The sequence below is a fragment of the Microcaecilia unicolor genome, chromosome 5 (assembly GCF_901765095.1).
Source record: "Microcaecilia unicolor chromosome 5, aMicUni1.1, whole genome shotgun sequence".
NCBI classification, from domain to species: Eukaryota; Metazoa; Chordata; class Amphibia; order Gymnophiona; family Siphonopidae; genus Microcaecilia; species Microcaecilia unicolor.
In genome coordinates this window covers 145,057,641-145,071,228 of record NC_044035.1, presented here as the reverse complement: position 1 = coordinate 145,071,228, position 13,588 = coordinate 145,057,641, and the positions used below count along the sequence as shown (strand labels likewise).

The 13,588-nt window shown below is 39.8% G+C and overlaps 1 protein-coding gene across 5 annotated transcripts in view; it reads right to left on the bottom strand.

Annotated features, from left to right (window-relative positions):
* NDST2 (N-deacetylase and N-sulfotransferase 2) overlaps nt 1-13,588 on the bottom strand; it is a 619,227-nt gene that overhangs the window by 20,937 nt on the left and 584,702 nt on the right. For all 5 annotated transcript variants that reach the window (XM_030203391.1, XM_030203392.1, XM_030203393.1 and 2 more), the window contains 2 exons: nt 9,495-9,604; nt 6,645-6,747 (listed from right to left, as the gene is read on the bottom strand). In XM_030203391.1, coding sequence (XP_030059251.1) covers nt 6,645-6,747; nt 9,495-9,604 — 213 coding nt within the window. The remainder of the gene's footprint in view (nt 1-6,644; nt 6,748-9,494; nt 9,605-13,588) is intronic.

Below are 13,588 nucleotides of genomic sequence, written 5' to 3'. Positions count from 1 at the left end.
CATAGCAAATAAATTATTTTTCCTTTTTGAATTGTCAGTTTTTTGCGATTTGTATTTTTAACCTTTAGAGAGCTGATGTGACAAAACACAGGAAGCTTAATGCACTGCTTAGCACCACATTCTGCATATGTTTTTCTGTGCAGAAATGATCAACCTATGCAAAGAGGAGTTTAATGCACAAGAAAACTGACACTTAAGATATGCACAGACATTAAAGTGCTGTTCATTTAAACTCAATGGTAATAAAAGCATTTGCTATGAGCCCTGAATGCAAAAAAGTGGCACAAGACCCAAATCAAGACCCAAACGCTTAATTGCTGGTTTTCTAACACTGGAGTTTAGCATGAAGTCTAGATGTACACCATCAGCTCACTTTTTCTGTGGCTAGTGTTACGGAGGAGTTTCTGCCAGCAAGGACTACCTGTAATTTTGATTCTGGCTCTACTGCCTCCACCAGTTGAGGGCTAGAAGAAGAGCTAGAGAAGAAAAGCAAAAGGGAAGACAACAGAGACTAGGGCAAATGGAACACTTAAGGATAGGAACAAACAAACAAGGTCAGCAATCACAAGCTACACAAAGCATGTGCAATTGACCAGCTATAAAGGTCTATGTGAGATAGCCACAACACAATAAAACAGTTCTGTTGAATCCAGGCTCCACTTTATAAATCCCTGAAGCTTTTATGGCACTTCAACATCACTTCCTTATTTTAAGGCACTTTTAGTATGGAGAAACTGCATGCTTTACAGTCACAAATTATCACTGTATACTATGAAACAAAGAACTGCATATGATAACACGATATAAGAATAGCATATGTATCATGCCAATACAAACGTTAGGCACATAAAAAGAGATGTGCATATAATATTCCTCTCCATCCTGTTAATGATTAGCTGCAGATATATTAATATTTTGCACAAACATCTGATGTAGTAAACTGTATGCATGCTATCACTGAGGCTGGAAGCAACTTTACAGCAGTTGGAATGTCTCATAGAAGATGCTGAAATGCATAACATTAGCTGAAGGCTTCCTTCTAATCTCTTCTGAGGATGGTGTGACAGACTGAATTGTGTTAGTTTTAATCACTACATTTTTATTTGCTATCTCTGCTGACAGTCTGCTCAAATACAGTTAAGATTCCTTTTTGCATTCTGGTGTTTACTGAGGGGACAGAGTTAAGTTTTTGATTATATTTTCTGTTTACTTGCTTGTACCAGAATAAATCTGGAAGATGTTGAGCTTAATCAGGCGCATATGCTGGTGTTATGCACATGCAGGTAATTAGACTCTTTTCATGTTGCTGTTAAGGAACCTCTCGAATACAGTAAAAATTATAAAGGTCTTGATTCACTCATTTATTTGCCAGGAAGGAGGTTGTGACCAACAGCTGTTTAGGAAGGTTGGGTTATAAAAATATGATTGTGAGTTTGAGAAAAAGTGGTCTCAGGAGGTCGACAATGAGCATATGAGACAGTTGGGCTTGCTGGGCTCTGAGGAATGGAATCCATTATCAGCCTTCACTGTGCCTTTCTGGACAAGAAAAGTTGCTCTGGTAAGTCAGTTTTTTACTGAAAATGGTGAAGTACATGTATGAACATGCTTATGCCATGATGTCAGCATGCACATAATGCAAGAAGCCAAACATGTCTGGTCATGGTTTAATCACAAGCCTGTCAATGTTTTCAGCCCCTCCCCCCCCCCCCCATAATTGATAATGGGGAAAACCCAGGACACGTATACATCAACAACTGCTTTTTCAAAGTGAGAATGTCTCCTTTCCCAACGTATAACTTAGCAAACTACAATGGATATAAAGCTGCTGGTATGCAAGGGCAGAATGTGACACCTATTTCTATCCACAGATTCTTTACTTTCCATCCTACTTGGACAGTTTATCAATTACACAGTGCTAAGTGGATATCAATATAACATAGGAAATACCAAGCACAACATAAAACCCCATACAACAAGAAACAACAACCAGTAGCTGAAACCACTGAGATGCTAAATCAATGCTACCAGACTTTTGCAGAAACAAACAGTAAAAGAAAAAAAAGAATGTTGAGAAAATAAGTGATAAGATAATTGACACAAGAAGGTTCACAGAAATATATAGAAGCAAGGAGGGAAAAGAAAGCCCCTCAGTGAAGAGGAACTTTTTAAAAGGTTCTAAGTCTCTGGTACTATTGAATTTGCAATAGAAGGAGTAGAACTGATGACACTCTCTCCTTGTGGGAAATGTCATGGAGAGGAGGGAGAATGATAACACCTTAATGACAAATTATGGCCTGGACCCATTTCCTCTCTACTATTCCTGCAGCTCAAATGGAGCAGCAGAGCATCGGTAAGACAATCCCTAGGGCCAATGTGGCCTAGTTCAGTGTTTCCCAAGTCCGGTCCTAGAATAGTTACTAGTCAGGTTTTCAGGATATTCACAAATCAATATGCTTGAAAGAGATCTGCATATAATGGAGGCAGTGTATGCAAATCAAGTTCATGCATATTCATTGTGGATATCCTGAAAACCTGACTGGCAAGTGGTACTCCAGGACTGGACTTGGGGGAAACACTGGCCTAGGTGTTCATGTAGGGGGTTCACATGAAGGAAGAGTGTCTTGAGTATGGGAGTGGTCTCATAGCAATTTCAGATTATAATGTTTCAAAGATGGAAAACCACACAATGAAGAGAAAAAAACACACACACACAAACCATACCATGTGCTTCAAAGATTAAAATGTTCTTTATTAAAAAAGTCAAGGACCTCTGTGAAACGTTTGCAGTATCAGAAGATCCCCTTATATGAAATCTTGTCATAAGTACATAAGTACATAAGTACATAAGTAGTGCCATACTGGGAAAGACCAAAGGTCCATCTAGCCCAGCATCCTGTCACCGACAGTGGCCAATCCAGGTCAAGGGCACCTGGCACGCTCCCCAAACGTAAAAACATTCCAGACAAGTTATACCTAAAAATGCGGAATTTTTCCAAGTCCATTTAATAGCGGTCTATGGACTTGTCCTTTAGGAATCTATCTAACCCCTTTTTAAACTCCGTCAAGCTAACCGCCCGTACCACGTTCTCCGGCAACGAATTCCAAAGTCTAATTACACGTTGGGTGAAGAAAATTGTCCTTTACCATCCATCTCTGGCTTTTTACTTAGGGGGGCTATGACTTGGTGTTCTCAGCCCAATCCTTCCTGTGGCTGTGAGCTGTGGAATCTTCTCATCTTCAGATACTACTTGATGTTTCAGAGCCTTTATGGGGTTACTTAGGAACTATTGACAAATTTGTTATTCCTTTTTTCAGTTTTTCCTCTCATGTACACAGTCAATTGATACTCCGGCCTCCCTTTTTTAAAAAGTATATGCTTTGTTAAAATGGCCAATACTATGTTCTTGTTTTTGACAGCGTCCTTTAGGAATTCTCTTTCTCTTGAAATCAGGACTGAGTCGAGTTATCTAACATTTCGCAAAAAAACGTAAAACGCTTCTGTTTGATAGATTATGATTTCATAGTATGTCTTAGGTTTTGTAGTTTTATTTAATTACCATGTTATTATTTTTGAACTGAAAGTTTTATTTTGATGTATTTATATTTTATGTTATTTATCAATCTGTAAACCACATTGGATCCTCTTTCTGGGGATATAGCGGTTAGTAAGAATTCCATTGACATTAACACGATAGGAAAGCCTACATACCTCCTGCTGTCACTGCTCTGTACAAGAATGCATGCCATAAAATGTGCCAGGTACACACGAAGAATGATGGCTGTCCTGAGCAGGAATAAATATGACAGGGTATCAACAAATAAGTTGAATTTAGAGTTTTGATGGTAAACATAAATTTACCTTATTTACTGATTTCCTCCTCATATCTTTGGGTGGAGGGTTCCAGGAGGTAAAATAAATGTCACAAACGCATGTAGGTGATTAAGCTCTGGTTGGCTGTGATGAATTGTGGCCGTTATCAAATGCCTTTACAGCTCACTTTTTAATTTCTTCTCTCTTATGTTGAATATGGTTTTTGTCAGACCTATATTTCATCTAAAAAAAATCCCCTGATGATATTTCACATTCAGCAAAACCTGGATACTGGGTACTATTCAGGAAGCAGGGACCCTAATCACTGGGAATGAACCCTTAATGCTAATTGAGTTGGGGTGGCTGTGGTCCAGCTCTCGGAAGACCAGAAGTCATTTTCTGAAATTGTCATGAGAAGGGTTAAAAGAACATGGATGCACCTCTTGTTCCAAAATCTGTAAATATTCACAAAAGAAAATACTGCCACTAGAAAGGAAAGAGACACAGGCATAAGTCTAAAAGAAAAAAAAGACTTAAGAAATTTTGAAGTATTTCAGCTAAGCTAGTGCTGCTGTGTTAAGCAAACATCACAGAAAAATGCAAAATTCATAACTACTGTAAATGTTGACAAAGCATCTTTAGCATAAGAGACTTCATGTGTATCATCAATAAAGTGAGGCAAAGCCAGATCTAGAAAAATAAACATTCTCCCCTTGCTGATACTTGGTAATAACCATGGTGCAGCAGCAAAGACATGCAAAGAGGAACAGCAGTGGGGCTGACCAGTGTGCCGAGAATCTCTGTTCATTCAGTTTGCATAGCTCTGCTACTGCATCACAGTTGGGAACAAATGTCAGTCACAGATATGTGGGCACACAGGGTTCTAAAATTGTGTTTACTTTTTTTTAATAGACAAAGTTAAGATAGCAAGCTCCACCCATCCCATCTGTACTAGGTGTGCTAGTGAGAATGCTCAACCAGGGGGCATGACTTTCTCAAGAATCTGCTGAGCATGCACCTACAATGTGGCCATTAGGGGTCACAGCTCAGTAATGTCGTACCCCCTCCCCGCCCCCCAGAGACTGCAAATGCTGCCTCCGAAACATCCCTCAGTAACTGCGAGGAAAGCCTGTGACTAAACTGAAAACAAGTTCCGGAGTAAGCGTGTCCAACAGCATTAAGAAGTCTTCATAAAATATATGGGTGGTCCGGGGGGATCAAAGATGGCCGCATAATGAGTTACGGCTTCAGACACGCCCAGACTATCTCCAAGCAAATGCTGCAAAGGCTCTCTGAATCTCCTGCGATATGGGGAAAAGGAGAGGCAAAGTGCGGGATAACCCCTCTACCCCCACTGGGTCCTACCTCCGGCAGCAATCGACGTTGGAGCAGTGTGGGATGACAACTGGTCCCAGGCAAGCCTGAATTCCTGAGTTGGCCAGCAGTGTAAATGGGGTTTCTTTGAGCCCCATTCAGCATGTAGCTCCCCCACAGCCAAGAGGGATAGACGCGGAGGCGGGTCCTGCAATTCGGACTCCAGACGGGGTCGTGAACGAGCAGGGAGAGAACCTGCCCACGCCAATAGAAACGCCTAGGACTGGCTTGATGGAAGAGCGAATTTCCCCACAAACTATGCCTTCACAAATTGTGAGTACGTTGAACCAGATTCTGAGCGCTCCCCCTCCTGCTTCTGTTCTGGGGACTTTGGTTAAACCTGCAGTAGTGACAATGGAGTCACTTTGGGATCTGACCTTTACATTACATTCCTCTTTGCATCAAATAACTGCAAAAACTACTGCTGAAATAAAGATATTGTCTTGCAGGCACAGACAACTGCCCAACATACCTCTGAGTTAAAACAATTAGGGGGCAAATTACAAACATTAGAAACTCTGGGGCAAATCTCAATAAGGGATAGAAATTTTATCTTTCGTCGCTTAGAATACTTGGAAAACCAATCTAGAAAACTTAATTTGAGAATAACTAATTTTCCCAGATCCCTTTTAATATCTTCAATAGATATGGTAAAGAAATACTTGGTAGAAATATTAGGGATGCCAAGTGATTCACTGCCTCCTATAGTTCGGGCACAGTATTTACAAAGTAAAAGAAAATTGGATGGTGAAATTTCTTAACCGCAAACAGGAGACGGCATGAACTTGACATCATTTTCAGAATCTTCATTGGAAGTTATCAATCAGAGAACTACTGTGGTGGTTTCTTTTGCCCTGGAGATGGACAGAGATACTGTTTTGAAACTTTCCTTTAGACATTTGGACTCACTGTTTTTAGGATTTAAAATAAGAATTTATCCTGATCTCTCCAGAGAAACTCAGAAAAGGTGCAGGGCCTTTTTGGCCCTGTGCCCGAGGACTTTAGCCCTTGGGGCTAATTTTGTACTTAAATTTCCTTGTATTTGCCGAATATTGTTTCAATCTAAGCAATTTCAATTTTTTGATCCTAAGCAGCTAGAGGAATTTTTGTTAACTAAAGAGGATGTTAATGTACTAGTTAACTAACAGATAGCACAGTGTATGATAGGCTTGAGGAGGTTTGGTGGGAAGTAGTAACTAATTCTTTAATTACTAATTTCTTTTACTTACTATTTGATTTTTCTTTTTTTCCTTTTCTTGGATCAAAATTGTCATAGTATACTGGTCGAAAGTGACACATTTATTTCTGCTGAATTGTTAATATGGATAATCGATAATCGATTTAAGTTGTTATTTTCAAATTTCTTAAACATCTCTTTTTGAGTTGTAAAATTTATAAATGAATAAAAATATAATAAAAAAAATATATGGGTGGTCCTGGAATATGTCTGAGAGCTCACCGAAGTCTCCATGTCGGGATACTTCCTCCCTTTGCTTTTTCCCAGGCATTTAGTTTTTCCGCTCTCCAACAGTTGGCACCAGAACCCTTTGGCTTCATCATATCTGTAATGTATAAAAATCATGTTCAGAAGGATTCTTTTAAAACAACAGAATGAATGAATGAATGAACAGTAGTTTTGCAAAATGCTGTGAATGGAAATATACAAGTGTCATTTTACTCTATTCCAAGTTTTGTCCAGAAAGAAACGCTTGTGTTTCACTTACTATATCCTTCCCCAGGTCTACACTATGAGCACAAGAATGCCCAGTGTACAGAGGGGATAATGTGCTAAACCTACAGGGACAAGAAGGGTGGTTTGAAGCAAAGGAAAAGTGCTAGGAATTGGGCTAATATCTACTTCTACAACTACTACTCATCATTTCTACAGAGCTTCTAGACATACACAGTGCTGTATAGAAACATATAAGAGACAGTCCCAACTCAACAAAGCATGCAATCTATTTAAGAAAGAAAATTGGGACAAATAAGGGATTAAGGACTTTCATTTATTATGGGAATGATTAAAACAACATGGGTATTGAAAAGGTGACCTAAGACTTATTCCTATGAAAACAAATCTTTGAAGATAAATGCGTTGACAGACTGTGGCTGTGCAGCACTCAGAGGTCCTGTGCTCTAGAAAACACAAACCACAGATCAGAGAGCTGGATGTAGCATCTCCAGACACTTAAAAAAAAAAAAAAAAAAAAAAGCAGGAGAAAAGATTTAACTTGGGACCTGAGAGGGTGGAAGACATTTTGTAAAACTGAAATTGTTTGCAGTAGTTTAGTTACTTCCTAATTAAAGGGTCCTTTTACTAAGGCACACTAAATGCTGACGCTCGTTATATTCCTATGGGCATCTTAGTATTAGCATGCACTAATTGTTTGCTCGCACTAAATCCATTAGCATGCCTTACTTAGTAGAAGGACTCCTAAGGCTTAGTTTTAAAGTACTTACTTTTTTTTTTTTTTTAGTTTTTTTTCCCCCATAGCTTCAGCTTGTTTCTTTGGACTTCTGTCTTGATTGGAACTTGGGCTACAACACCATGAAAGTCTCCTTGCTATTTATCTGGAGGTTCCCCTCAATATTATACTCAAGGCTTAATTCATAGACATAAAGGGGAAAGGAAGTGGAACTGGGGGCAGGGCCAAAAAGGCTGGAAGTGAACTTACTCCTATACAAACATATGAATTTTCCAAGTATTTGTACATACCAGCTTCCTTTTTATCCACAAATGGAATAATGTTTAATAAAACAATTTTAAAGAATATCACCAATAGTAATAAAAATCTGCAACATTAAAAATACAATCTAGGACTAATCACTAGTTTCCTCACCATTTACATATTTGATACCACAGTGTTCTCCCTAGAAATGTTTAGCAGCCTTGTGGCATGAAGGAGTAGCTGGGTGGGGATGGAGGAATACTGCACAGTATTATAAAAGTTTCTGTTATTTATACACCTATCCTCTTAGCTATGTTTACTATGGATATTTTTTACTTACCACTGAACACATGCCTTTTTTTCCCCTGTGGTTTTTGTTACATTTTTGATACTGTTTATTGTATCAATTTTTTAATCACTATAATATCATCTATTTTTTTGTTTATCCTTATTAAGTTTTGTAATGTATTTTGCATTTAAAATTAATAACATTTCTTAGACATTTGAGGGAGGGATAAGGAAAGAGAAATACTAGACCACTGGGAGGGAATGAGAAACACTGGACCACTGGGAGAGAGAGAGGGAAGGAGAAATGCTGGACTGTTGGGGGAAGGGGAGGGAAGAAACATGCTGGGCCATGTGGGGGAGAGAAGAAGAAATGCTGGAGAGGGATGATAGGGGAAATGAGCAACAAGGGAAGGGAAAAGCTGGGAGGATTCTAGATATTAAGTGGGAAAGAGTGAGGAGTTGCTGAATAGAGGGGGAAAGAGAAGAATGGGAGCTGGAGATTCTGACTGGGGGATGAGAAAGGGATAGAGTAGAGGATGCTAATTATGGGGGAAAGAGAGAAAAAGAGAGAATATGAATTGGGGGTGAAACAGGAGAAACTGCACTGTTGAGGGGAAGGGAGGAAAGAGGGGACAGGGAGATGCCAGGCTACAAATGTCAAAGGAGAGAGAAAGAAGGTGTTGGCTACAGGGAAAAAAAGGAATGTGTTCAGCGGTAAGTAAAAAATATCCATAGTAAACATAGCTAAGAAGATAGTAGGTGTCTTGAATAAGCACATAAGATATTTATAGGAGACAGTAGAGAACATTATAAGTTCAACTGGCAACCTGAAGTAAATAGGTATCCAAGAGGGTCCAAACTTTATGTTTATGTAGTAGTATCTTCTGAAGGCTATCTCCTTCTTACTACGTTATCTATATAACAAACTCAGATATGAAGGAGATATGAAAAAGCACAACTGGCATACATCCTGACCACAGAATCAATCATTGAATTAAAGAGGTGTTGCCTCTAGAAGCCCCCGGCTCTATATATTCAGAGCTCACGGGGGCTGGGCTGCTTCATCATTGGTAAACACCCCTGAGCTATTAAACAGTTCAGTCTCCTGCATGCACTTAATTTTTCTTTTTTTCTATTTTAATTTTTGCTTCTCATGCGGAATATAAGTCTATAAGGAGTTTAGCTTGAAAACTACTTAGCTTTCCAAGGGTCCGATCTTTTCTTTATTGTTTGGCACTGAGCGCGACCACGACCAACGGTGGCCAGCGTTTTGTCACCTGCTTCAGGGTCATAAAGTCGGCTGGGTGCTCTCTTAGCTGAGATTAACGCAGACAAAAGAGTAGAATACTTACTTGAGTGCCTGGGTGTAATTGAAAAGTGGAGTCACGCCTAAAAACTTTTGCACAGCGTCCATAGTAACAGCAGGGTTGTTTCGTAGCTCCTGGCCGTCAATGATGAGAAGCTAATTAAACAAAGTACAGGTTAGAGAGAAGATAAGATCTTAAGAATAATACTTTACAATAGCAATAATGAGGCATCAGACTGGCAATCATTTCTGTCACACTAACAGCCAAAGTCTGCATGTGCCCTTATACTCTCTTGAGAGGATGGCATAGGGAATTAGGAGGGAGTATGTACTCTGAATTGACTGACTATCCCATCACAATGGCCATTCTCTTAGAACAGCTTAGCCTACTTTCTGATACAACTGGGCTGAATTTGGGAGGAAATGACCACAAGAAACCTAAAGGACTCGAAAGAGAGGCATTGTAAGAGCATAAAAATGCAGATTTGTGTTTCCAATATTTCTAGTGAAGCATCAACACAAATCAGAAAAAAAAGAAAAGGGATTTTGTCTTGCTGTGAATTAACTTTTATTTTTGTGGGCAATTTTAAAAGGCATTTCTATGGGTAAAACAATGTTTTAAAAAACTGTTCCAACTACAAGCACATAAACTTATGCATGTGAGGAGCAATTCTATAACTGAGCTTCTGCATTTACATATCCTGGTGCTTTAATGTGCAGTACTAGCACTTACATAAGTAAGTATACACTTAACTGCAAAACAGCCAGCAGGGTACCTAAGCACCATGCTGTGACAGCGCATAAATGCAAGGGGGTTGTACACAGAGAGGGGGCACACAGGATATAGGCAGAGCATGGGCAGGGCATAGGCATGGAATTTACAGAATACTGTAAAGTTATGCATGTCCCTGCTACACTTACACAACCACAGTTACACCAAATCTATGGGTAGTGTCACTGTGGGCATATATATGTAAGGTGAGCCGATACGGCAGAATTTGGGCACCTAGGTGCCATTATAGCTCTCATCGTGCAGAATCAGGGAACCTAAAAGGAGGTGCCCACTGATAGAATTGCCCCATACAGTGAATACATGAACTAGTTTATCTGATTCTTTTCTTTAGGACAGGTTTGGAGAGAGGTTAACACATAAAATATATACATTAAAATATGCATGTATTTATTTATTTGGATTAGCTCACACCTTTTTCAGTAGTAGCTCAAAGTGAGTTACATTCAGTAGCATCTCAAGGTGAAATACATACATTGGATATTTATCTGCTCCTTGTGGTGCTCACAATTTAATTTTGTACTTGAGGCAATGGAGGATTAAGTGACTCGCCCAAGATCGCAAGGAGCAGCAGTGGGATTTCAACCAGTCACCTCTGGATGTTAAGACTGGTGCTCTAACCACCCTCCATGCACATAAAAATAAGTTGGGACATTTGTGTGTACCAAATAGCTGGTATAAAAGTGTGCATATTATTTATTTAGTCAATTTAGTGTAATTTTCTAACAGGCGTCTTAATTTATGCAGCAGGTGCACACATTCAAAGGGGCATTTTTGATATGAAAATATCCAAGTGATAAACATAGCGATTTCTGAACCTGAAAAATGTCTTATGTTTTTGTTTTCAAAATGGCCTTTTTGTAGATGGTTTGTGCTCCATGCATTTTACTTTTTTGACCATTTTTGGAGAAAAAAAAAGTCCAAAGGAAAGATGCACTAACATGCCATTGGGATGTATGGGGGGCCAGCATTCTTAGTAGACTGGTCACATAGACATCCCAGCAGAGCAGTGGGACAACCCTAAGAGGCACTGCAGTGGACTTCACATAAAATGTCCCAGGTACACATCTCACCCTTGCTCCCATATATTGTAAGGTGAGCCCTCCAAAATGAACCAGAATCCTACTGCACCCAACAATACACCACTACAATAGCCTTTATGCCTGCAAGTGTCACCTATATGTGGGTTTTGGAAGGCTCACACTTTCCATCACACATGTGCCAGTTAGAGTGGGATATGGGCCTGGGTCCCCTTCTCTACTGTGCACTGCACTGACCACTAGGTTACTCCAGAGACCTGTTTGCTGCTCTAATAGAACTGGCCATCACATCTGAGACTGTCAGAGGCTGGTATGCACTGTTTCAATCACATCATTGGGGAGTGGGAGTGTGCAGTGACCGTTGGAGTAGTAAGGGGGGGGGTCATGCTTTAATCCCATCAGTGGTCATCTGGTCATTTAGAGCAACTGTTTGTGACTTTGTTATGACTGAAAGAGGCCTAGATCAAAAAATCTTACTTTCAGCCCTGGGCGTTTTTGTTTTGTTCCATTATGGCAGAAAACTGACCAAATCCTGATCCCAACACACTCCTGATATACCCCCTTTGTGATCTGGATGCATGACAGACGAACTGCATAGCAATACGTCTTTAAAAGGGGTTTTGAAAATAGTGATTTAGATGTTTTGGACACAAAAACATCCATCTGCATCTTTGTGCTGCTTTTTGGATTTTTTTTTTTGTTTCGAAAATGAGCCCTAAATTATATCTATTTTCAAAGGAATACACAGAAGTACATCAACAGCTGCTATTTAGTACTCATCATGGTTTATTTTAAACACATATGTTACTAAACATATGCATTAGGCTAACTGCACCCTGGAAATGTTACCACTCCGATTGATAGAGTTTGGCACATACACACTATATAACTGGGTGCCTCCATTTAGACGTCTTGAGGGCAGCAGGTAGAAGCCTATTCTGCAATGAAACCTAAGCATCTAGGCTCTACTATAGAACACGAGTGTAACCCAGTATTGATGCATCTAGCTTTTGCTCGCACTTATAGCAGCCAGAGAGCTGGTACTTCAGTGTGTCAGGAATGCATGTATCTTACAATATTCTGCAAGTTATGTGTGTAAGTAGGAGCCCTGTTTATGCCTGCTTGCAAATATATGCTATTCAAGATAGCCATATATTTACAGAACACTGTTTAGGCAGCATACTGCACCTAATGGCCAGTATTCTAAACATTTACACCCACAATGAGCACATAAATGTTAGCACTTAGTTTATACAATTACAAACATATATTCTAGGCAACTTAATAAAAAGCTATCACTGCACATAAAACACTGTTTTAGCTATGGAAAGGCCTTTAAAATTATTCCTAGAGTCAGCAACACCAAAGACATGTCGCAATGAATTGAGACCAAAGTCTCTTCCCCTCCTAGTTAGGGGTTGAGACTTCTCCAGGCTTGAGCTCAGTTGGGTGATGATGTAAGTCTTTCAGAGAGATTCTTGCCCAGTTTTATGGTTTGTGTATCTCTTCTGTAGACATGAGCCTTTCCTACATAGGAGGCAGCTACAGATCATATTGAAAAACAACATATAAACCAATGAGAACGTGATGACTAAGGATATTAAACCCATCCTTAAAAGTTCTGTTAACATCTAAAAGAATGAAGCTCCTTCTCTTTGGACAAACTAGGAGCAGGACACAGAGCTGGAAAAGTAGAATGATGGACCACTGCATAATTCTGACTTGAAAGAAAAGTGTAAACACACATACACTGAAAATAATGCTTAGTTTTTATAATATAACTGGCTGAACCTCCAGCATTGCCTGTCCTTCCACCCCCTCTCCAGGTCCCAATTAGTCAGTCAAGAATGGATTTAAAAGGTTGAAATTATTCTCTCATTTAGGGGTCCTTTTACAAAGGTGCACTGAAAAATGGCTTTCAGTAGTGTAGGCACGGGTTTTGGGCGTGCGACGATCAATTTTTCAGCGCACCTGTAAAAATGGACGTGCGGCAAAATGAAAAATTGCTGCGCATCCATTTTGGGTCTGAGACCTTACCGGCAGCCATAGACCTAGCGGTAAAGAATCTGGGCGGTAATGACCTACGCGTGTCAAATGCCACAGCGTGCGTCCATTACGCGCGCCAGAAAATAAAAAAATATTTTTCAGACGCGCGTAGCGGACGCACACCAAAATTGAAATTACCACAAGGGCCACACAGTAACCGGACGGTAACTCCAATTTGGCACGCGTTCGGCACATGTAGGCGCCTACGTGGCTTAGTAAAAGGGGCCCTGAATAAAAGACCTAGGAACTGCCTTACAAAATTCA